Here is a 25,394-nt window from a genome sequence, read left to right on the forward strand (position 1 = left end):
ATATTTTCCAAAAAATCCAGTTTTCAGACTACCCAGCACAACATAGAACTTAACACATTTGAATAAATCATGGCAATTATTGAAAGCAGTAATATGCAAATGCATGACATGAAGTTTATTGGATGGCATGGCATAGCATGCAAAAATCACACACAACAACACAACAGTTACAAATCCACAGTTTCACAAACCCCAACTACACGCGTTTCCCATCCTCCATCCGGCCCTTGGCCCAATTTTTGACAACAACTACGTCAAATAATCCCAATACTTCTCCGGACCCAAGGCCCTTCTCAACACAACCAGACTGCAACAAGTTAATGATAATTTTCATGTTAAAATATCAAGGGTCAAGCTGAAGAGTTACGACGCAGAAGGTAAAATTTCCTGGATGATCGCGCGTAATGGTTTATGGTATCCCGCGATTGAATGAGTACGCGTGTTGCTACGCAAACAGACAATGGCGAACGAGTTAAAATGGAATACTGTTTGATGATTAAAAAAATACTAAACAAAGGGAAGATAGCTTACTGTCGTGGCATGTAGAGGGGAGGAGCACGGTGGAGTAGTGGCGGCAGGCGGCAATAGTGACGTAAATGGGAGGAATAGGGGCTCAAATGGGTTCTTTTAAAAGTAATAGATCTGAGGGAGGAAAGAGGGTTGTCAAACGACGGGGTGTGGTAGTGGCGCATGACGGAGCAGATCCTAAAGGGGGGATTTTGGCATGTTTCGTGTAACAATTTATCTGGAAAGATTCTCAAGTCTTTAGATGCACTTTTACATCTCAAGTAACTAAATGTCTCTTTCAACAAACTACGAGGAGAACTGCCTACAGGAGGGTCATTTGTACACTTCTTAGCCATTTCCTTTGAGTCAAATGATGCACTATGTGGTGTTCCTCGACTAGAACTTTCCCTTGTGAAAAATGTGTAAAGTATATATTACCTATAATTGGGTTAGCAATACTTAAAAACCACCATTGTGTTGGCTTGGAAAATATGCAAAAAGGGATGCTAAATTTCCATTTCAAGTTTATTTGTATCCTCTTGCTATATGGAAAAGAACTACGCACCGAGCACTTATTAAAGCAATAGAACGATTCATTTTACAAACATTGTTTGGTGAAGGAAGCTTTGGGTCAGTTTATAAAGGAACACTTTCAGATGGTATGAATATTGCAATAAAAGTGTTTAACATGCAAGTAAAAGGGGCATTTAAGGATTTTGATGTAGTGTGCAAGGTATTGCAGAACATTCATCATCAAAATCTTGTCAAAATCATAAGCATTTGAGGTAACATATATAGACTTCAAAGCCCTTGTATTGTGCAACATTCCAAATAGGAACTTAGAGAAGTGGTTATACTCTCAAGATCATTGCTTAAGTATCTTACAAAGGCTAAATGTAATGATTGGTGTGGCATCAACATTGGAATATATTCATTATGGTTATTCAAGAGCTATTGTTAAATGACTTGAAGCCTATAAATGTTTTATTAGATGGAAGATATGATTGCACGTGTTATTGATTTTGTCATGGTGAAGCTTTTAAGTGATGGAGATATATTCCATAATAAGAACCATGACTCTTTCTACTTTTGGGCATATGGCACCAGGTACTTTTATAGATGTAATACTCTTAACTCTGTATATTCATCATTCTACTAAATGTACACAACTAAGTATATTGATATTGCATTTTTGTCATTTTCTATTTCAAATTTTTGGTTCACTATTAGGAAGTATGAAAGCAAGTGCTCACAATAAGTTGTAACATGACACCTTGAGTATGGATCAGAAGGAATTATTTGTACAAGAAGCGATGTTTATAGTTATGGCATTCTACTAATGAAGACTTTCACAATAAAGAAACCAACAAATGACATTTTTACTGGAGAAATGAGCTTAAAGCATTGGGTAGAGTGATTACCCACTTCGACAATGGACATCATTGATGCTAGTTTATTAGAAAACAAAAGATCAAATTATTCTGCCATGGAGGAGTTGATGTCTTCAGTTGTGAGATTGGCTTTGGAATGTTGTGCATATTTAATTGAAAAAAGAGTAATATGAAAGATGTGTCAGCCATACTCAACAAGATCAAGTTAACGTCATTACGAGACAGAAGGATGCTAACGTGATTGGTGAGTGTCAAGTTTGTTTACATGCATCTCTTTCATGATTGTCCATTTCTTAATGATAAAACAACTGAAAAGGAGACATGTATTAAGCCGTAGCTTTGTTATTATACCAACCCTCTTTTGTTCTAAATATTCTTCACCATGTTTCAATTATTTCAATAACTATATAGATAGATATATAATATATTAGCCACTTCATACTCTCTAGAAAAGTAGAAGAAGTGATCATTGGCCATTGGCAGTAAAGTACTTATAACTTATGTGCTTCTCTTAATAACAAAATTATATATTATTTTCTTGATTCCACATAGCAAGCTAGCTGCACATATGTTTATCTTTATATTTTCAGTTATAATGAAATTAGCAGATGTTCCTTAGCACTGTGGATTGCTGAAGCAAATAGTCACTAATTTATTACAACAAACATTTTGCATGAGGGAGAAAATATTTTGTGACCATTACTGAGTATCAAGATAATGTGGATCATAAAGATCCTGGGCAGACGTAGAAGAAGTTCCCGTCCACGTTGCACATAACGAACGATTACGGCTCTCAGCTCCAATTGAGTCCATCGATTCATGCTGGATCTGATCGAACTACTTTCTTAAAGCTTTAAACTTGAAATCGTCTCCATATATGCTTGGATCCATAATAGCTTCATTAACAGCTGTTTGGCCTTCGAGCATGCTTACTACTGCAGACATTGTGGGTCTAAGAGTTGGAGATGGATTTGTACATAGTAAAGCTACTTTGTTCATTCTAATTGCCTCCTCCTTGTTGAACTTGAAGTCTAACTTTGGATCCACTAGCTCCAATAGATTACCCTTTTGTTGTAAAACAAGAGCCTGAAATATGCACACATGAAATGATGGAAATTATATCTTAGCAAATCAATAGACGAGAATTATGACGTAGCCAATCATACATAACATATTGTTTCAATCTTGTTTAGTTGGTTTTGAACCAATATATCATCATCAAGATGACCAGTTTTGGTGCAAGACATGACAACTGATAAATCTTATCCAATCAAGAAGAGAAAATAACTTTCATTTGGTCGAAATTTCATGTTGCTCTTCCCCGCAACAATTTCCAACGAAGCAACCCCAAAACTATAGATATCTGCTTTATATGTTAAATAACCCCATAATGCATATTCTGGTGCCATGTATCCTCTGCATGAAAAGAGATTGCATTATTATGATTAAGATTTCAAAGGTAGTTACGAAATCACATGGTTTTTTTTTTCTATTTAAAATGCAATTATGCAAATAGTAAGACAGTGAGAATAGAGTGGAATATTCATTATATGAGAGAGGCAACTTTGTTGTTGGTGGAATGCTAATAACTATCAGGCAAGTGGTGGGGGGCTGTGGCCCCTGGGGGAGGGGAGATTGGTGGAGGGATACCGTGGATTTTGTTAGATTTCTAGAATTTCTTGTCCCCTTAAACTGTAATAACACAACATAGGAAATCAGATATGATAATAGAACATTTGAACACGAGCTTTTATTATATATTCAGTCATTCAAGTATACTGAGTCAACGTTTTGGGGTAGGATTCATGTTAATGGTTAAATAGACAACTCTCTCTCTCTCTCTCTCTCTCTCTCTCTCTCTCTCAAAAGAACCATAGAAGATTGCTTGAACATGTTTTATGTCAAGACTTCTCGCAATCAATCATGAACACGGATTGATAATTCCTATAGCTATAAATTTCTCTGCAAGCAAGCTTGTGTTGCAAATATAGACAACTAACACATTAAAGTCTCAACCAAATATAAAGTCCTAGATTTTCTATAGCACTTTCCATATATAATAAGAACATCTCTAATATGCAGAACCTTTAAATGTATGGAGATCGGCATTTGTTCCTGATTCTCTCCTAGTTAATCACTTGGGTGGTAAAAATAGGAATGCCATAAGAGAACAAAAATATGGTGCAAATTGAAGGATAGAAGAAAAGATATAGCTTACATGGTTCCAGCAACTCGAGTGCTGATATGGGTGTTTTCCTCTTCATCGAGCTTGGCCAAACCAAAGTCAGAAATCTTTGGGTTGCACATTTGAAATTTTAATGTCTCTGTAAACAATTCTCAGTGTTGATTCCTCATGCAAGAAAGCTAGGCCTCTTGCAATGCCAACGCATATTTTTTGCCTTGTAGGCCAGTCCAATTTTAATTGGTATTGCTCTGGACCTGCATTTTTTTTTTTTGTAGAAAGTTGAATGGGGGAGTTCATGATCAACTTGGTTCTTAACATAAAGCCATCTGCAGTGTTAGGTTCCTATCCTTATTTGACAGAAAATACTAAATAAAAACATTAAGCATACCAAACAAAGGACGAGCCAGACTATTGTTTTCCATGTATTCATATACCAAGAACAGTTGATTTCCTTCAACACAAGCTCCATACAATCTAACAACATTCGGGTGTTGTAAACTAGATATCATGCCTATCTCATTCTCAAATTCTAGATTTCATTGACTTGATTTTGAAGAAAGTTTCTTAACTGCAATTATGGTACCATCTAATAATATACCCTGCATTTCAGAAGAAAAAAATATGCATATTTAAGTATGCACTTGAGAATATAATGAGATATGTCTTTAGCTATGTATCATGGATGGGTAAGAAATTTTTTATAAGAAATTTTTTATAAAAAACCTAAATGCATGAAGAATTACGTTTTCGAATACCTTGTATACAGATCCAAAACCACCTTCCCCAATCATGTTTGAAGCATTAAAGTTGTTAGTGGCAGCTTTGATTTGCCTGTAAGTGAAAAAACCTGTTTGCAGATCGAATCCTCTCAAGTCTGCAAAAGGAATGAAAAAGGTGAGGCTAGTGATAAAATTGTATCTCATAAATGAGCAAATACATTGAAAGTGTGTTTAAATTCTACAACCTGTTCAATACAAAGTGACATTTCCAGACTTTCAAGATCATGTCATCATCTACCATGAACCATTGAAACAGTGACATTGTTGATAGAGCAAACCTTTTGATTGGGGTAAGAGAACTCATTTTCTGAGGTAATCTGATTTACAGTGAATCCTGGCTGCCTTGGGTAAGGTAGATCAACAATCTCAGTTTTTAACATAGAAATAACAATAGATACGGTTGGTCTATCTTTAGCGAATTCTTGTACACACAACAGCCCAACTTGTATGCACCTAAAGATTTCATTTTCAAAGCCATATCTTGATATTTTGGGGTCTACTAATGCTGCCAAGTTGTCCATGTTCCACATTTTCCATACCTGGAAAGATGAAAATTTGATTGGAGAAGATTCATTGTCTTGTATAAATCTTTACTTTGAATGTTTGATTAGTATCGATTTCAAGTTGGGAAAGAGGCAATTGAGCATCTAAAAAATGAGGCAATGAGATAAGGGAGACTTACAAGTCCTACAAGGGAGATAAGGGAGACTTACAAGTCCTACAAGGCTCATGGTCCCCTCGTCATGATAAAAATGAGTGTTTTTCCTTCCGCTTACTATCTCTAGCAACAACACTCCAAAGCTGAAGACATCCAATTTTTCTAAAAATCGCCCCTCCATTGCATATTCAGGAGACATGTAGCCACTTCAACATTTGAATACATCCAAACATTATTATCCATAATATTAGCATTAGTATCTGATTGAATTCAACAAATAAAAGGTACTTACTATGTTCCGACAATCCTTTTAGTATTGGCTTGGTCTTCGTTGCCCCCGAAAATCTTTGCCATTCCAAAGTCTGATATTTTTGGATTTAGCTCTTCATCCAACAATATGTTACTTGCTTTTAAATCCCTATGAATAATTTTTAATCTTGAATCCCTATGAAGGTAGAGTAGACCATGACCAACTCCTTCAATAATGTTGAAACGTTTTTTCCAATCTAGCAATTCTTGTTTGATTGGATCTGATGAATTTAGTTCAAACAGGTCAGAAAAACAAAATGAAGTTGAATTTCATAATAGTAATGAAGGTAATATTTGTAAAGATAGTCATAATAAAGTATGTGTATAGAAGCTAAAATTTCACAACCGTATGTAGATATCATTATTCTTATGATGTAGATAATTGTAGATTATGATATATATTTGAAGATGCTAATGTAGGGCATTAGAATGAACTAACCAAAAAGAAATGCGTCCAAACTTTTGTTTGGCATGTATTCATAGACTAGCAACTTTTCTTCTCCTTCAACACACCCACCAAGGAGTCTAACAAGATTTCGGTGTTGGAGTTTAGAAATCACTACGACTTCATTCATAAATTCTTCTAGCCCTTGCCTTGAAGATCTTGCAAGTCGTTTTACGGCAATTTCATGTCCATCTAGCAATTTTCCCTATAAACAAACAACAACTCATTGACTACATATTCAAATTATTAGGCAATCATCCTCTACAAGCACAAGATTACCTTGTATACGGGACCAAATCCACCTTGTCCAAGTTTGTTAGATTGGTGGAAGTTGTTCGTTGCACTTGCTAGTTCCTTAAGACTGAATATTGGTAGCTCTTGGAGTTTATCTTGGTTCATGTTGTCTGCAAGATTTTCTTCACATTGAAATCCTTGGTGCGTTTCCCCTATATAGAACAATAACCTTTGCTTAGTTTTTTCCCTTACTAGTACTTTAGCCATGCAGTCATAGTGATACAATCGAATTTAGAATATTAATTGATATGCAAAAGAGAAGAATTTGAACGATGGAGAGACAATCTAATTCTAGAGGATTGGGTTGATCATGCGCCTCGTAAAGTTGGTGAAGAGAATGTGGTGATAATATGACATTGGCCACCTTAGAAAAAAAAAATCCAAAATGATTGAGATTGAAAAAAGAAAAGGAGAATGAGGGAGAGAGAAACTTTAAGGACTATTATATTGTCAATGAATTACATATAAAGTATATGCCCCTATTTATAGAGAAATACAAAGAGATTAGATAAAATAAATATATAATTATGAAAATAAAATATTTTTAATTAAGATAATAATCAAATAAATACATGGTAATTGTGCATTTTACCTCTACGTCATGATATTTCATTTCTAAATATTTTGTGCCACCTGACTAGTTAGATGGCATAATTAGAGTGAATGAGACCAAACACATGCAGTGCAATGCATGGCACATGGCACCGTACGTACGTACTCTAGATGATCAGCTTTTGAAACCCCATGTTGTTTCATAATATTTATTATATCCTGCTCAACAATCACAATTATGCACAACTTCAAAAGCCAGAATGTAAAAGGAATTGAGATTCTTTGAATTCTCAGCCTGAATTTGAATAGTTATAGAAAATGCATAACGTGTGAGTTCAACATTCATTCGTCCTCATTGATCGGGCGGACAAATGTGTCACTTTCCACATATCCGCCCAGCATCAATATCAAAACCTGAAAAGTTTAAAAGTTTCCAAAATTCAAACAAGAAAATCAACAATACCCAGAAACTCACGGTCTCTGATTGCTTGAAACAGAGACCTTTCTTTGTTTTCCTATTCAAGATTAGTTCGATTCTAATCAAATCAAGGCAAAAAAAAAAACGATAATCTATAAAAACCAACATAATGCAAAGATTAGCTCCAAAAAAATAGATAAATGGCATGCAAAAGATAGAAGATTATGCAAAAGATAGAAGATTAGAGCTTTGTAAAATGGAGACCGACATATAAGAAAGGAGGAGGAGGAGGAGGAGGAGGAGAACAAAGAAGAAGAGAAAAAGAAGGAAGAGGAAAGGAGAAAAGAGAAAGTGGGATTAAGGAAAATTCTATATACCATACTACTATCTCATTTTTATCTTATTTATCATCATTAAATGATCATTTATTATATTTTTTTATCATTTAATGACGATGAATGTATCACATATTATTTAATATAATCAAAATGATATTAGAGTGTGGTGTATATATAGTATTATTCATATAAATATGTAAGAAATTATGGTTTTAACATGGATGGGCGGGTGTTGCATGGGTAGATTTTTAACCAATCCGCCACTCGCCCATTTTAAAGAATATGACGAATGTATCCACCCGGAGTAACAGGCAAATGTTTTGCACATTACCCTTACGGGCAAGATTTTTTGCACAGTACCCGTCCCTAGTGATGAGACAAAATATTCTAGTGGGCAAGATTGTAATACAGTGGCTTGGTAAAGTTTGACATTAGGTCGATCGGTGATATGTGATAGAGGTATTGGGAAGAATTCTAATTATAACTTCGAATGTCTTTTTGTAGTATAAAGGCATACGTGGATAGCACTTAGGTCATAACATACTCTACATCTAGGAGGTATTTGAAAATTGTTTTCATCCCATCCTATCCCATCTCATCTTATCCCAAACATAATTCAAAAGAAACACTTTCAAATTAATTATTACAACTTTTTCAAATGAATCATTATAACTTTATTAAATTTTCAAAAAAAAAAGTAAAAAAATAATTCAACATTTTCAAATTCTAAAAATATATATATATTAAAATATTAACTTTTTCTCTCTCATCTCCCAAAACTCAATAAATACTTAATTCAAATAATCTCACTATTACTCACAAATCATCTTAATCATATTCACAAAATTCTTATTTCATCACATTCTCCAATCATCCTCTTAGATGTCCTGTGCCTTGTTTATTTTCACAACTCCTCCCAACTCATCTTGTCTTATCTCATCTACTCACTACAATTTTCTCAAATTCACACACAAAATAAAATAAACAATTCAATTTTTTGAAATCTAAAACAAAAATAATGTTAAAAAAATATATTTTAATACTATTTTATTTGACTTTTAACTTTAATTTTAACTCATCTCATCTACAAAATCAAACGAGGTGTTAACTATTATAAATTAATGGTGGTACGTAGTTGACTCCAATTCATGAGAACTATTATTCATTATATCCTTTACTTATCGTCAAATTATATGATATCATAGGAGGATGAGAGGATGATAATTATTAGAATTGTGAATAATATTTTTTTACTCAAATTTATGAAGAAAACTACATACATACATACATACATATATATATATATATATAATATTCTAGCTGCTCAACCTAGCAATCGTATAGCTGCTTTGCATGGTGTGTACTACGAATTGATGAGCACTTTTCATGTGAGGAAAAATGCTCCATAACAAAACCTAGGAATTGCAAAATCGCTGTACAAGTACGTCTCAACTCAATTCATGCATATTTACATTATTAGGTGAAGAAGAAAACAAAGTAATTAAGAAAAAACCTATCTAATTTCTATCTAACACACACGTATTGACTGTTAATGATTACCTTTTTCCCTCGATATCCTGCTTCCTATGCAGCCTTTCCAGCAAAGAATGCCAAAAATGAGTAATAGCGCCAACACTAAAGCTCCAGTCACAATGAATATTGTGGTTTTGACATTATGAGGGGGATTATCTGCAGAATTGAACAAATAGGCCAGCTGATGATGATCGATCCACTATTATATCAACTGTGAATTTATTTATTAATCTTTAGTTTTGTCTTCAATCTAATTATAAGAAGTGTACGAGGAGCAAGTTGGACAGTAAAATTAAGATAGTCGTCATGAGATATATATATATATATATATATATATATTACACCCTTGGGAATTATTACCATTAATTTCTATAGAGATAGCCGATATGAGAAGGCCATATGTTCCTCTTATTGGGGCAGTTGTTGTCCCTTTGCCAGCCCAATGAAAGCGGATATGTAAGATTTTGTTACTCACGACTGCTTCAACTTTCTGAACTAAAGGTTTGTCAACCCCTCCTGCAGTATTTTCCATATCAAAATCCTTTAACTCCAGTTTTCCCTGTAAAAATTATTTCAACTTGATAAATCTGGGACGTTATATACATGTATGTATGTGTGTGTATTGATTTAAATTTCTTACCTGGATATAAACATCAAATAACCGTCTTCCAAGACTGGAAAAAGATCTGTTTCCTGTTATTATTATCTCTGCAAAGTGTAGCGCGACTGTATATTTTCCATTTGCCAAGCAACGTGCATAATACGTGAGAGAAAGAGGAGAGAGGCATGCACTTGTGTACAATTCAGGGCTGTTCATTCGGAGTTCTGACGCATTATTTGCTATGTATGCATTCGAGCTGCTGTTATCATCCCAGAAATTTCCAGTGCAACTGAATCCCCAATTCTCTCTGGTGCGATGAAAGTTTGCCGCACCTGATGCATCTAGATCTGCTTCGTATTTAATGTTTCCAATACTGACTTCGTTTCCACCGCAATTTATGTGCACTGAATTCCAGTCTACACACAAACAACATCCATTTAATTTAGGAATTAGGGATATATAGAACCAAACATCATAGATTCACCGTTAAATATATACAAGGTCTTAAAGGGTGTACAAGCTGCATGCAAATCTCACTTATTTTGTGGTCTCACTTTAAAATGATTTGCACCAAACTTGCACAGGACAGACTGGGAATCAAAAAATGATTTGTGCAAGTTCATGCAAATCTTGTACAAGTTTTTTTAATAAAAAGAGGAATTAGATTCTACTCTTTTTTTGTGGGACTCGCTAACTTTTTATAATGGTGCTTATATCCACTATTACGCTTGCACATCTTTAGACCTGGCATAACTCTAAAAAGGAAAGCTTGGCGATTGGATTATTAAAATCTGATTGTAAGGTATGGTTACGTTTTGAACGAGGAAGGTTCTTCGGGCACTCGCCAACTGATCTATATTTGGGTTAAACAGTACAAGAAAGGAGCGTGCATGAGCTCATGAAAAAGTATAATGGAACGGGAAAAAGTTGGCAAAATCAAAGTAAAAGGAAATCAAGATGGTTATTATTAATGTAATTAATTAGGTTCACAAGTTTAGAAGCTTACGAGTCCTGTCCAGAGAAGCTTTCAAATAAATTTCTGATGAAACATGAAATTAACTAGTCAGCTTAATTAGAAAACCTAGAAATCTTTAAAGATAAGTACAGAGTATGCAGTACTAGTCACGTAGGCTGAAATTTAGATTACAAATGGCGATGTTTTTCTCACAGTGTGTCTCGACAAGATGGTGGCATAGAAATCTCTAAGAAGTTATTGTAAGAAAGATCTAGATCACTGCAAATGGATGTACGTAGTTATTAATGTTAATAACTCTTCATTCATTCAAAAATTAAGGAAGAAAGGAAAAAAATTAATAAAGTTACAGAAATTTGAAGTAGAATTTAAGATGAATTTATGTACTGGTCAGGATTTCTTCGTTTGATCCAGTCCGGAACTGTCCCGTTGAGTAAGTTGCTTGTCAGAAACCTGTTCACATAGCAAGAATATAATCTTACGTACTGTGGTTAATTAAAGACAACCAATCAATCAGCATCGAAACCTAACACTAAACTTTCAGGCCAGTTACCAATAATTCAATTTACCTTTGAAAATTTCATTGTGATCAATTCAGGCTCGGACCAACAAACATTATCGAGATTTATAATCACCAACAACGGAAGAAAATTCAGAGGGAAAATACTTTTTGATGAAAATAAACATAAAATGGGATACACAAACAGGGTAGAATACTTATAATATGGGTACAACAACCAAAATAATTCCCTACTATGTATAGTCCTACATAGGTTTCTACAGAATCACAGCTACAGGAATTAAAAGCCTCTATGCCTCATGCTCCCATGAATTAATATACATGATTTTATATTTCTTTCAACTGCATCCTCGAACAGATAGATGGAAGCTATGCTATAGTTGTAGATAGATAAGGATCTGTTTGGTTATAGTGAAATCACGGCTTGCATCTTTGCTGACAAGGCATGGAACAAAAAAGCCAAATCATGTCACCTATCTTTGTCCCTTTGTATGTTTAATTCGACCTAGTAGTACTTGTTCATTATTTATTAAAACTTCTCCGAAATATAGCTAGATTTAGGGTTTTGAATCAACACATACAGGCGCTGCAACTTTGCACTATCATCAAACTCTGGAACATTTCCTTCCAATCTATTGAAGCTCAGATCTCTGCAGGGATATAATGATAAAGTTGTCATTGTACAAAAGAACAGTAAAATTTCGTAGAGATTAATGCGGTTTAAAGATAGGATCACGAATACAAAATATATATATATATATATATATATATGCACAGGAAAATGTTTTTCACTCGATCAGAAATATGTACTGGAAAAGAATGAAAGACTAGATACGTGAAAAATGTCAATGTAGCAGTGGAGATTTATACGGACCAAAACATGTTCTATAAATAATTAGTTAATGGATTTTTCTTTCCAATCATGAAGACAATATTGCCTTAAAAAATGCACGTTGTTCATAGATATCTCCTGGCAGATGCATGCGGCAATGGGCCTCAGGAGGGGTAGATCATGGCTGCTGTGCATACAATGACAATGGGAAGAGATTGACAACTACAGATAGGAGCTGAGCAAAAAACAAATACATGAGTAACAAATACATAGCTGCAGCTTTCTAAAAGATCAAACTATTAAAAAACAAAAGATAAATACTAATGATCCGAATAAAGAAACTATCCAGGAAAAAAGATGGAAAGGAAAAAAGATGGAGAAGTACTATTTCTGGAATTAATATAAAGCTAGAAAGGCATGCACAAGTGGGTTGCCGATCAAATCGTAAGAGTGAATTAAAAAGCAAAGCCTCGAATTTGTCTACTGTCCTCGTGCTATTTTCAGATCGAAGTACATGACCTCGCTATAATGTTTCAGAGATCTTGTGATACCCCATATGATATGGATAAGGGTAGGTGGTGTATGGGATCCCACATTGCTTGAGAATGAGAAGTTCTTGCTCTTTATAAGGTTCTAGTGGGGCTCCAATTGTATCATTGACTAGTTCTTTTGGAGTATAGGCCATGTAGTTTGGACCTTCCATTGGGGCGTTACAAATGGTATCAGAGCCTATCCCAACCAGAAATGTGGGACTTGAGCCGTGCCACCTACAATGGACAGGCCCGACGAGGACGTCGGGAATTTAAGTGGGGTAGATTGTGATACCCCATATGATATGGATAAGGGTAGGTGGTGTATGAGATCCCACATTGCTTGGGAAGGAGAAGTTCTTGCTCTTTATAAGGTTCTAGTGGGGCTCCAATTGTATCATTGACTAGTCCTTTTGGAGTATAGGCCATGTGGTTTGGACCTTCCATTGGGGCGTCACAGCATAGAACAAAACTTGTCCAAAATATAGCTACTACATATATATCTGTGTCCCTTTGTGTGTTTAATTCGACTTGGTACGTACTTGTTCATTATTTATTTTTCCGAAATATAGCTAGATTTAGGTGATGTTTTGTAATATTTTTCATCTCATCACTTCTCATTTCATCTCATCTCATTCTCAAATATCATTCAAATACAAATACTTTCAAAATATAATATTAAAAAATTATAATTTATAAATATTTTAACTTTTTAATAGTTTTATTCAACTTTTTCTCTCTTTTTTCAAAACCCCTTATAACATCATAACTCAAATTATTTTACTACTATTCACAAAGCATTCAACTATATATTATTCACAAATTTTTCATCTCATCACATTCCCTAAGTATCCCCTTAGTATTTTGAATGATCAAGACATACATGTGTTGCAACTTTGTTTCTGGATCATCAATATCAAACTCTGGAACATTTCCTTCCAATCTATTGAAGCTCAGATCTTTGCAGGGATATAAAGATAAAGTTTAATTGTACTAATAAAAGATGTGATATCCCATATGATATGAATAAGGGTAGGTGGTGTATGAGATCTCATATTACTTGGGAAAGAGAAGTTCTTGCTCTTTATAAGGTTCCAATGGGACTCCAATTGTATCATTGACTAGTCGTTTTGGAGTATAGGCCATGTGGTTTGAGTCTTCCATTGGGACGTTACAAATGGTATCAGAGACTATCCCAACTAGAATTGTGGGACTTGAGCCATGCCACTTACAATGGACAAGCCCGACGAGGACGTTGGGAATTTAAGGGTGGTAGATTGTGATACCCCATATGATATGGATAAGGGTAGGTGGTGTATAAGATCTCACATTACTTGGGAAGGAGAAGTTCTTGCTCTTTATAAGATTCCAATAGGGTTCCAATTGTATCATTGACTAGTCATTTTGGAGTATAGGCTATGTGGTTTGGGTCTTCTATTGGGGCGTTACACAAGACCTTATAACGTTTCAGAGATCTCAAATCCAGTAAAGAATGCATAGAAAAATCTTTATTCAAGAGTAAAACAACAATCCTAATAAGAAGAAAAAATGTAGGAACCATAAAAAATCTAATTAGCACATATGTTTCAATATGCCAATAAATACCCCCGCCCAAAAAAAAAAAAAAAAAAAAAAAAACAGAAAAAGCAGAGAGACGGAAGAACTTATACAGAGTTTGGAGTGTTGGCATTAAATCTGATATGTTTCGCGGAATTTGTCCCGAGAGATTGCAGCTCCTTAACATCCTGCAACGTTGAAGAACATCATCTAAGCATAAATGCTGTAACTTTGTATTGCTGCAGTTCTTAAAATTTTATGGTATAAGATGACTTACAATCTATCCATGTTTTTCATGCTTGTCAAGTTCGGAAATATAGAACCCTCACCAAGTAAGTCACTAATTCTTCTGCACAAAATTGCATCATCCACGACTGTTATTGTCTTAACCAATAAATCTTATTAATTTGAATACATAGGAAGCTGATATCATGCATATAGATTTTACAACTGAAGAACTCTTAGACCATAGAACTTACAGCTCAGTTAAATCACTCAAGACAGAAATGCTTGGAGGAATAGGCCCCGCGAGACCACTAGCTTGGATCTCTCTATAATTAAGAGCATATTTCTCTTTTGTTAGATTTCATTAGAATAATCTACCAGAATACATGATTTAAATGATATTATTTCGAAGAAGAAAATACATACAATTTCTGAAGCTTTTTCCAACTATTGAAAAAATCAGGAATTCTTCCCGTGAAGTTGTTATTGCTAATCCTACTGCATTTGGTCAACTCAGAAACAAGATTAATGGGTAACATAGAAACATGAACTTTTCCAAAAATAAAACATGTAAAATTAGTATCAGAATACAAATGGCTTACAACCACTCACAGTTCAGTTAAGTTTGTGAGATAAGTGAGATCCACCGGCAACTCTCCAGTGAGGAAGTTGGCATTGAGAATACTGCAGCCACCAAATGGGAAGTTCAGACCAATTCAAGATAGTGGTATTTGTATATATAAATCACAGATGATTCATAAATGAATCATCGAACAAGAGGATAGGTGAAAATACTGACAGATTCACCAAGTTAACCAACTTTCCGAGCTCGGGGGGAACAGTTCCAGAAAACTGATTGTTCTCTACGTTCCTGAAAATATATTTAGTCTTCGTCAAATTGAAAGCCGGGAAAAATAAAAAAGAAATAAGAAATCAGTCAATTTTCCCAAATAAAAGAGCATACAAATATCTAAGAGTGGTAATTTTTCCCAGGTAGCTCGGAATTCTTCCCGATAACTTGTTTACAGAAGTGGACCTGTACAGTAGCCAATATTTAAATTCAACTAGAATGAGCCATTGAGAAGTGAATTGAGAAGTGAGTGATTATGTCATATAATGTGTTATATTAAAACCCCAATAAAATACACGTACAGATGTTCCAACATCTTTAGAGAAGTCCATTCGGATGGAATTGTACCAGTCAGATAGTTTCGAGACAAATCACTGAAACCAAGAGGAAAGTGTACATGCAATTAGATTAGAACTTTTTAAATCTTTTTGTTTTTCAGATAGTAGCAATAAGTACTAGTAATTATTAATTTGTTGGTTACTCTACTTACATCATCGTTATGTGAGGCAGCTTTGCCAGGGATGTTGGAAGCACACCAGAAAGATCCTGCCCTTCAAGATATCTGCATGAGGATAGTTAAGGCAAAGGATTAATGTAATCCGTTTAATCATAGTAATATAAGGAAAAACCTTGAGGCATGCTGCATTAATGTTCAACAACATTGTTTTTTATAAACGTACGGACTCAACAAAATAGCCAGGCAATTGCAAGATGCCAAGATGAAAGAAGAAACAGTTCTATTGTGCTCTAACTTATAACTAATAGCATTTGCATGCAGCTCATGATCTGTAGACTGTATAGAATCATAGATAACGAATTGAATACCCGGTGCCACAACGGAAATATCAATGATCAATTAAGGAACTGTTCTCAGAGAGTCAGATTAAGAAACTTTATGGGATCATATATCAGATATTCCAGGGTGCAGGTTCTTTATTGGACTTTGAAAGTCATTTTTCAATAACTCGCAAGCTTTGAAAAGATCGATTCAGACGGCACAGGTCATTCCGAATAGATGTAATGGACCTGCGACATCATAATCCATTGTTTCATTCTATGAATTGTATATTAAAGGAGGTGATGCCATTTGTTTCGAAGATCATTAGCAATTTTTTAATTCCAAAATTTAGAGACGTTTTAAGTATAATATAAGCAATTTCTACATTTGTATTAAGAAAGTTTAATTTATCCAAAAAATTTCTCTATCAAGATACAAGGGATCATCAATGAAAGATAGGTTTCGTACAGTCCAACAACGTGACATGCAGCACCAGGGTATGCACAATTGCATTCTATATAATTGTTGTACGTTCTTGGCTCCAATTTCAGATTTGGTGTTGCCCAACTTGTGTCATTGCATGGGTCTACATGGAAATTCCAGTCCTTCTTCCCCAGCTCTGCGGCTATTTGTTTAAGGGCTTCAACTGCAAAAATACACCAAATTCGTTATGGAAGAATGACAGAGACATCTCTTTTATAACTTTATCTAAATTTGCTGTCAAAATATTTTTCCTGATCATGGGATATATAGGTCGAAAAACTTCATGAGTTAACCCTTCTGATCAATGGAAGACCGACAAAAATGTCTCAAAATATAGGGGCCGGTGACCCTTCTGATCTCCCATATAAAAAAGGCCTAAATTAAGCTGTTAAGAACTTTATCAAACAGTTCAGAAAATCGATAATTTTCAAAACAAAATAATCAGTTATTGTAACACCCGGACCCAAAATGGGTATAGTTAGACTTTAGATTTTTATTTATTTATTTATTGGAGCTTGATGTTTTAAGTTTTTATTTTACGGACTTGAGTAGTGATTTTTTTTTTTCTGCACACGTTTATTTATTTGTGATTTTTTTTCGCATGTATCACTTTGTGTTTCTTTTTTTTTTTTTTTTTTCTTTTTCGGTCTTTAATTTTTCTTTTTTCCGTAAGTTTGTTTTTCTCGTGCACGTCGTGCATGCTCTCGCCCAACCCATCTTCATCCGCTCGCACGCCTCCTCCTTAGGGTTTTCTTTCGTGTTTCATCCACCTATATATATTCTTATATATATTTGTATTTGAAGAAAGCTTCCGCCACTGCCCTCCTTAGATGACCTCGGCCAGCCAGTTTTCCCTAAGCTTCTGCCCTCCTTGGTGAATCACTGCAATCTCCCAAACTCCTCCTCGGAAACTTTTCCAGCCACTAGGCGTCGCAGTCGAGCCAGCCCGAGAAACTTTCGGTAGTTGTTCCGTGATTTGTTTCCTTAAAAACCGTTTCCCGTGCGTCTTCACCATCATCGGCGCAAAGGGAACCCGCAATCCAGCACCTCAGCCACACCTCGCCGTGCCACCGACGATAGCCACCCCAGGCCGTCGCCGCGTGTAACTCTCTCGGTAAGGAGTCCTCTCTCTCTCCATCTCCTTCTCGGTGCTCTCGTATCTCTCTCTCTCTCTCTCACTTATCCCTCTCTCTTCCAGTGCGCTACCGTCGGGACAGCCTCCGCCCACTACAACTCAGGTCCTCCACGATCTCCTTCCCTCACGGGAGCTCCTGTCGCACGTCTTCCCTCACTCGTGAGTTTCGAAATTTATGGATATAAGTACTGCATGCAGTTACGTAAGGTTAGTGGGTAGGGGAAGATATTTATGAGATTACCATTTTGCCCTTAAGCCAATAGGATTTGAATGTATTTTGTTTTTAAAATGGGTTTTATTTTTTCAGTTGGGTTGGGTTGACTTTTACAAAGGGTTTTTATGACAGATAAGTCTTTTATTATGTTAATAAAAAATATTTCTTAAATGCTTTAAATTGTTATTTCTTTCAAAGAAATAATCGGTAATGTTGTATTTTTACAATGACTTAGTTTATTATATGATCGCTATGTAATTTAAAATATTTTGGTGTAATTACAATGACTTATGCTAGACTTTGCATTTAAAATAAAATGAGCTGAGGTTATTTTTGAAAAATACACATTTTGATTTTAAAAGAAATTCGAACTGCCTCAGTTATTTGTTCTGCATTACTCATGAGATTCTGTTTAAGAAGAAATTATTTTCTATCATGACTGATGTAGACATGAGCTTACTTCTGACATTCTGTTTTTGAACTTTGAAAAATAGAGCGAATATGAAATTTGTGCATAAATTATGTTGTGATATGATTTTTGTTCTGTTCTGAAGATTTTCTGTACTCTGATATGATCTGATGTGATTTCTGAAAACCTCTGGCATAACATTCTGTTTCTGTTTCTGTTTCATTCTGACCTCACCACGGGTGTAAAACTGTGGCCTCTGTTTGGGTTGGTACCAACTTTTTTGTTTCTGGTGCACCCACTTTGGAAACAAAGTGGTTTTCTGCGTGGCCTTTTCTATGTGCATACTCGGGGCTCTGAGAATGAATAAGGGGAAGATTCACATTCTGTTTCTGCTCGGTTAGCTATCGGGGTTTGCACAACCCTACCACGGGGGTTAAACATGGTATTTGTTCTGATTTGATAAGATAAGATGTGATGTTTCAATTTATGCTATGTCAAAGGGATTTTGATTATGAATATTTTTGAACTATCGCTCTGACATTTTTGATAACATATTCTGACGCCGCATTTTGAAAGCATTATTCTGATTCTGCATTCTGAAAGAAAATATTTTGTTCTGCATTCTGATTTCTGTAAATACTCATGTTTACATACTAGTATATGTCCTCTGCTTACTGAGTTGTTGATAACTCACCTCTTATCTCCATATATTTTTCAAATAATTTTGATGATTCAGCTGGAGAACAAGAGTAGAAAGTTTAGCAATGTGTGATGATCGTGGTGGACTAAGTGTCTGAGGGTACAAATGCTTATTTAAGGGTCGTAGTTAGTAAACTGATTTATTTTTCGGGTATTTGTTTTGATGAGTTGAGGATGTTTTCGAGTTTTTAGAGAATTTCTAATTTATGTTATTGGGGATTTCTTTATTGTCGCCATAGAGGAACTTAGATTTTTGGTTTGATTAAGTGGATTAATATTTTATGGAATTTCTGGATTTTATAGTTGTGTTATTTAAGTTAATTTTAAGTATTAAGAGCTAACTTTCCGGACCTCTGGGACCGGGGTGTTACAGTTGGTATCAGAGCCAGGTTTGAATTTTGCATACTATAAACCTTGGAGGTTTAGATATCTATGGGATTAAGAAGAAATTTCAGATTTGAGGTTTAGAATTTTTAAAAGAATGAAAGATGATTAATGAGAGTTAAGTTTTCAGAATTCTTGTAGGCGCTGGGTCATGACGTTGAGGAAATAATTTTTTCAGAGTTGTGGTGTAGACAATTGTGGGCTATAGGAGGTGATTTTATGGGTATTTAGGGTATTAGAAGTCTCAGGTGTTAGACAAGATATTTATGGAATTTGAAGGGTAGGAATTTTTATAGATATTCTAAGATGTTCTTGTGGATTGAGGTTCGGTTCGGTTTTGTAGACCGTATATAAGGCTTTCTACAGGATGGAAGGTTTAGAGTCTGGAGTAATATAGAGTTACTACTGTTGCTTGTACAATTTTTATATGTATTTATGTTTGTTTTACCATTATCACCATTTGCTTATTTTGCACAAACCTCTTTATTCTTGTATATTATTATTTTTTTTTTTTAAATAATCCAAGTTGTCAGGATGCCACCTCGTCGTCGAGAAAGAAGTGTATCGGGTATGAATGCGACAAATGATGAATGGGGATGTACCATTGAGCAGTTTAATCGAATGCATCCTCCCACCTTCGATGGTCGGGGCGACGCAACCTTAGTAGAAGACTGGATCCAAGATATTGAGGAGATACTCCGCGTTATAAACTGCACGGACGAACAGAAGGTTCTATACTCTGCTTTCAAACTAATTGGAGAAGCAAAGAGATGGTGGATTTCTGAAAGAACCATCAGAGAAGCGGAAGGGACGGAAATAGTCCGTTGGCTGCAGTTCAAGCAGATATTTCTGGAACGCTTTTTCCCAACCTCAGTCCGAGACTACAAGGCTATGGAGTTCACTAATTTGGTACAGGGAGCTATGACAGTACACCAGTACGCAGCTAGATTTATTGAGTTATCACGCTTTGCTGCATATTTGATCCCTGACGAGGAGAAGAAGGCTCGTAAGTTTGAACAAGGGCTGAATGAAAAGATTTATGAAAGAATTGTGGGCTTTCAAATTCGGAACTTCTCAGAATTGGTGAATAAGGCCACAGTATTCGAGAGGAGCCTTCAAAGAAGCGCAACACTACTGGAATAGAGGAAGAGGACTGCGCCACAGGGGTCTCAATCTGCAGTGGATCAAGGGCAATGGAAAAAGAGAAATGACGGGAGCAGCTCGAGGCAAAAGCAAATGCAAGTAAATCAATCGAACAGCCTCTTTAAGTTTTGTAATCGTGCACATACAGGAGAGTGCAGAAGGGAAATGGGGGCATGTTTTCGATGCGGTAAGACCGGACATCTTATCAGGGAATGCCCTTTGCTGCTGACAGACAACAAGAAGCCTAACCCACATCCAGGTTCCCAACAAGCGAATCAGGGTAATAGTCAACGTAGAATGGGACCGGCCCGAGTGTTCGCACTAACATCTGAAGATGCTGAGAATGACAACAATGAGATCACAGGTACCTCACTCTATTTCTCCTTGAAATCTTTTTAATTTAGTCGAGATTAGTTATGCTTGTATGGAACTGTTCTTATAGGGTAGCTTAGAATATTAAAGTTTGGTTGAGAGTAGATTTTCTAAGGATTTGAAATTTGTGAATCGAGGTTATTCAGGACTTAAGCTTGGAACTTTTGATTATACTATATTGTTTTAAGAGTTCTTTGCTAGTTAGTTGTAAATGCGGGGTTTAGTTCTTTTCTGAGGTATGTGATTTGATGTTTTTAGGACTATAAGTTGATAGAGTGAGCAGCGGAAGCGTGGTTTGGTGAGTGATATGATAGTTTGAGAGTTTATTTCGTCATTTATTGAGGCTTTATATTGGGTGGAGATTTTTTTAAAAAATTTATTTTTGGGTATTTAATTGTATTATTGAGGTTTATATTCTAGACTTTAAAAGGCAGTGTATGAGAATGTGTATGGCTAGAGAAATTATGGGAGAATACGATCGACAATATGGGAGGGTTAGAATTTGAAACATTAGCTTCGACAATTGAGGAATATTAATTAGGTTTGACATTATTGTAGCGGATAAAAACTTAAAACATCAAGCTCCAATAAATAAATAAATAAAAATCTAAAGTCTAACTATACCCATGTTGGGTCCGGGTGTTACATTCTCCCCTTAAAAACCGTTTCCCGTGCGTCTTCACCATCAGCGGACGCAACCTGGGTTGTCCACCGCGCATAACCAACTATCCAGACCTCACCACCGTGCCCACTGCCCAGTCACACGAAGCTGTCGCCTAGCCTCCCGTAGCCTCTACAGCAAGCATCGGACTGCTCTGTTTTGGCATCCAAAAACAGAGCATTTGGTTGCTCCCCCCAAGCACGGCAGTTTCGCACTACCAACCCTTTCGAGCGTCTCCTCTGCGGCGCAAAGGGAACCCGTAATCCAGCACCTCAGCCACACCTCGCCATGCCACCGACGATAGCCACCCCAGGCCATCGCCGCGTATAATTCTCTCAATAAAGAGTCCTCTCTCTCTCCGTCTCCTTCTCGGTGCTCTCGTATCTCTCTCTCTCTCTCTCACTTATCCCTCTCTCTTCCAGTGCGCTACCGTCAGGACAGCCTTCGCCCACCGCAACTCAGGTCCTCCACGATCTCCTTCCCTCACGGGAGCTCCTGTCGCACGTCTTCCCTCACTCGTGAGTTTCGGAATTTATGGTTATAAGTATTGCATGCAATTACGTAAGGTTAGTGGGTAGGGGAAGATATTTATGAGATTACCATTTTGCCCTTAAGCCAACAGGATTTGAATGTATTTTGTTTTTAAAATGGGTTTTATTTTTTCGGTTGGGTTGGGTTGACTTTTACGAAGGGTTTTTGATGACAGATAAGTCTTTTATTATGTTAATAAAAAATATTTCTTAAATGCTTTAAATTGTTATTTCTTTCAAAGAAATAATCGGTAATGTTGTATTTTTACAATGACTTAGTTTATTATATGATCGCTGTGTAATTTAAAATATTTTGGTGTAATTATATTAGCTGGTATTAGATTTTATAATTACACGTCAATAGTAAATAAGTTAGACTTTTAAAGGTTTTTAGTCGAAGTTATTAAATGGACATTGCCAATTTTAGGAAGGGATGTTATATTTTAGGCTTTTGAGGGTTTTATGGAATTAAATAGGTTATTTTATAAGTTTAGGCTTAAATACCGAAATACGTGATTGATTGAAAATTTACGGTAATTACGTGATTATTTGATAGGTGACGATTGTTAATTATCGCCATTTTGAGGAAATTTTTGAAAAGCTAAGAAGTCCAGGTAAGCGGGGTTCTTATGCTAGACTTTGCATTTAAAATAAAATGAGCTGAGGTTATTTTTGGAAAATACACATTTTGATGTTGAAAATAAATTTGAACTGCCTCAGTTATTTGTTCTGCAATACTCATGAGATTCTGTTTAAGAAGAAATTATTTTCTGTCATGACTGATGTAGACATGAGCTTGCTTCTGACATTCTGTTTCTGAACTTTGAAAAATAGAGCGAATATTAAATTTGTGCATAAATTATGTTGTGATATGATTTTTGTTCTGTTCTGAAGATTTTCTGTACTCTGATATGATCTGATGCGATTTCTGAAAACCTTTGGCATAACATTCTGTTTCTGTTTCTGTTCCGTTCTGACCTTACCACGGGTGTAAAACTGTGGCCTCTATTCGGGTGGGCACCAACTTTTCTGTTTCTGGTGCACCCACTTTGGAAACAAAGTGGTTTTCTGCGTGGTCTTTTCTATGTGTACACTTGGGGCTCCGGGAATGAATAAGGGGAAGATTCACATTCTGTTTCTGCTCGGTTAGCTATCGGGGTTTGCACAACCCTACCACGGGGGTTAAACATAGTATTTGTTCTGATTTGATAAGATAAGATTTGATGTTTCAGTTTATGCTATGTCAAAGGGATTTTGATTATGAATATTTTTGAACTATCGCTCTGACATTTTTTATAACATGTTCTGACGCTGCATTTTGAAAACATTATTCTGATTCTGCATTCTGAAAGAAAATATTTTGTTCTGCATTCTGATTTCTGTAAATGCTCATGTTTATACACTAGTATATGTCCTCTGCTTACTGAGTTGTTGATAACTCACCCCTTATCTCCATATATTTTTCAGATAATTTTGATGATTCAGCTGGAGAACAAGAGTAGAAAGTTTAGCAAGGTGTGATGATCGTAGTGGAATAAGTGCCTGAGGGTACAAATACTTATTTAAGGGTCGTAATTAGTAAACTGATTTATTTTTCGGGTATTTGTTTTGATGAGTTGAGGATGTTTTCGAGTTTTTAGAGAATTTCTAATTTATGTTATTGGGGATTTCTTTATTGTCGCCATAGAGAAACTTAGATTTTTGGTTTGATTAAGTGGATTAATATTTTATGGAATTTCTGGATTTTATAGTTGTGTTATTTAAGTTAATTTTAAGTATTAAGAGCTAACTCTCCGAACCTTTGGGACTGGGGCGTTACAGTTATAATCGAGGCATGAAGTGTTACCTTCATCATCATGAAGCCGCCTTTGTGCCTTGACATTGATTACTCCCATGCAAAGAAGCAATATGAGCGTTTTAAGAGTGAAGATGATCTTTGGTACTTTGTGAGTTTGTAGAACCATTTTTCCCTGTACCCACTTCTTGTACGTTGTGTGCCTCGACGTGGTCTATATTACATTATATATCTTCTGGGAGTTCTTTTATTTGTTGTGCCGCTAAGATTTAAATATAGTTCATGTTCCCATATGCATGCATGCTTTCATGGAGAAATCAGTCATATCCTTTTCCGAATTGAATTGGTAATTAACGTACGTCATTGCATCGAAAAATTATGGCCGACAGATAACCATCTTCATCAAGATGCTACAAATAACCACCTTTATAAATGCACAATTAATTGGGACAGTACCAGGAATTAATATTCTTGTTTGGATGCATGCATGTTTACTGATACATAGAAGACCTTGACTTTACAAAGGTTGACGATCAATTTCATTTTGTGAAAATTTATTTATATTTCATGCCATTCTCCCGATCGAGTTCTAATCCCACTATAAATGTTCAGTACTACGAGATGCTGATCGTTTGAATAATCTTGACAAAAATTATTTGATGGTTCACCTACATATATATATATATATATAGGAATTATGAGAATATATAAAAATATTTTTAATATCTTAATTATAATTTGCCCCTTTTTATATAAATTTCTAGCTCTGCTATATATGTCCACTAAAAGATCGGTATAATGGGACAGGTCCAAGAATTGCAAGCTCACTAATTTGTGAGATGATGAGAGCAAAATTCAGAGTCTGGACGATCCATCCATGATCACCACGTAACATCATCACGACTTTTGAAGGGGAGAGCTGGCCTATAAAATATTTTTGGAAAGAAAATCTTCAGATTTATTATTTTATTTTTTTACAGTGACCAAAAAAGCCGACGGCCAATAGATTTCTTTTTTTTTTTTTGGACATGTCCTCATTGACTAGAGGGTCTACAAATCAAGGGTATTGGAATAAGTACTGGTCCTTGTGAATGTTACAAAATGCATGGATACGACAAAGTTAATGCCGCTTGTATATTACTCTTGGCTCTCGTACAAACCCCATTGGCATGTGATCAACAACCTTATCATCATCTAATTAAGAACCACACATGCACAATTTGTCATTACTAGAGCAAGATTTTTTGTTTATAATTTTATGACTCAAAATTTTAAAAAACTTCGAAGAGATTCA

The 25,394-nt window shown here is 35.5% G+C and overlaps 2 protein-coding genes across 14 annotated transcripts; both read right to left on the reverse strand.

Annotated features, from left to right (window-relative positions):
• Positions 1-2,404: 2,404 nt before the first annotated feature.
• LOC121267459 (probable LRR receptor-like serine/threonine-protein kinase At1g53440) lies at positions 2,405-4,623 on the reverse strand. The gene is given in 5 exon segments (XM_041171327.1): positions 2,405-2,984; positions 3,165-3,314; positions 4,117-4,200; positions 4,202-4,337; positions 4,472-4,623. Coding segments are annotated over 5 exon segments (531 nt in total). The 5' UTR covers positions 4,593-4,623; the 3' UTR covers positions 2,405-2,944.
• A 28-nt stretch (positions 4,624-4,651) lies between these two features.
• LOC121267456 (probable leucine-rich repeat receptor-like serine/threonine-protein kinase At3g14840) lies at positions 4,652-24,390 on the reverse strand. 13 transcript variants are annotated; one of them, XR_005941005.1, is made up of 26 exons: positions 24,152-24,390; positions 16,744-16,921; positions 16,467-16,523; positions 15,988-16,059; positions 15,800-15,871; positions 15,612-15,683; positions 15,447-15,518; positions 15,260-15,331; positions 15,074-15,145; positions 14,902-14,973; positions 14,700-14,771; positions 14,536-14,610; positions 13,749-13,826; positions 11,371-11,436; positions 11,179-11,244; positions 11,017-11,049; positions 10,823-10,863; positions 10,050-10,426; positions 9,770-9,968; positions 9,437-9,565; positions 6,554-6,720; positions 6,269-6,479; positions 5,813-6,050; positions 5,576-5,726; positions 4,839-4,957; positions 4,652-4,682 (listed from the first exon to the last, which is right to left on the reverse strand). XR_005941005.1 is itself a non-coding variant. In XM_041171314.1 (25 exons), the coding sequence occupies exons 1-25, from the start codon at positions 24,267-24,269 to the stop codon at positions 5,093-5,095; spliced, it is 3,069 nt and encodes a 1,022-aa protein (XP_041027248.1). In that variant the 5' UTR covers positions 24,270-24,387; the 3' UTR covers positions 5,077-5,092. The 13 variants fall into 13 exon arrangements, 12 of the variants coding, with proteins under 12 accessions (XP_041027248.1, XP_041027249.1, XP_041027252.1 ...); XM_041171314.1 differs by lacking the exons at positions 4,652-4,682; positions 4,839-4,957 and adding an exon at positions 5,077-5,401 and having other exon boundaries at positions 24,152-24,387; XM_041171315.1 differs by lacking the exons at positions 4,652-4,682; positions 4,839-4,957; positions 13,749-13,826 and adding exons at positions 5,077-5,401; positions 12,085-12,153 and having other exon boundaries at positions 24,152-24,386.
• Positions 24,391-25,394: the final 1,004 nt, after the last annotated feature.

Source organism: Juglans microcarpa x Juglans regia, chromosome 5S (assembly GCF_004785595.1).
Source record: "Juglans microcarpa x Juglans regia isolate MS1-56 chromosome 5S, Jm3101_v1.0, whole genome shotgun sequence".
Classification (NCBI taxonomy): Eukaryota; Viridiplantae; Streptophyta; class Magnoliopsida; order Fagales; family Juglandaceae; genus Juglans; species Juglans microcarpa x Juglans regia.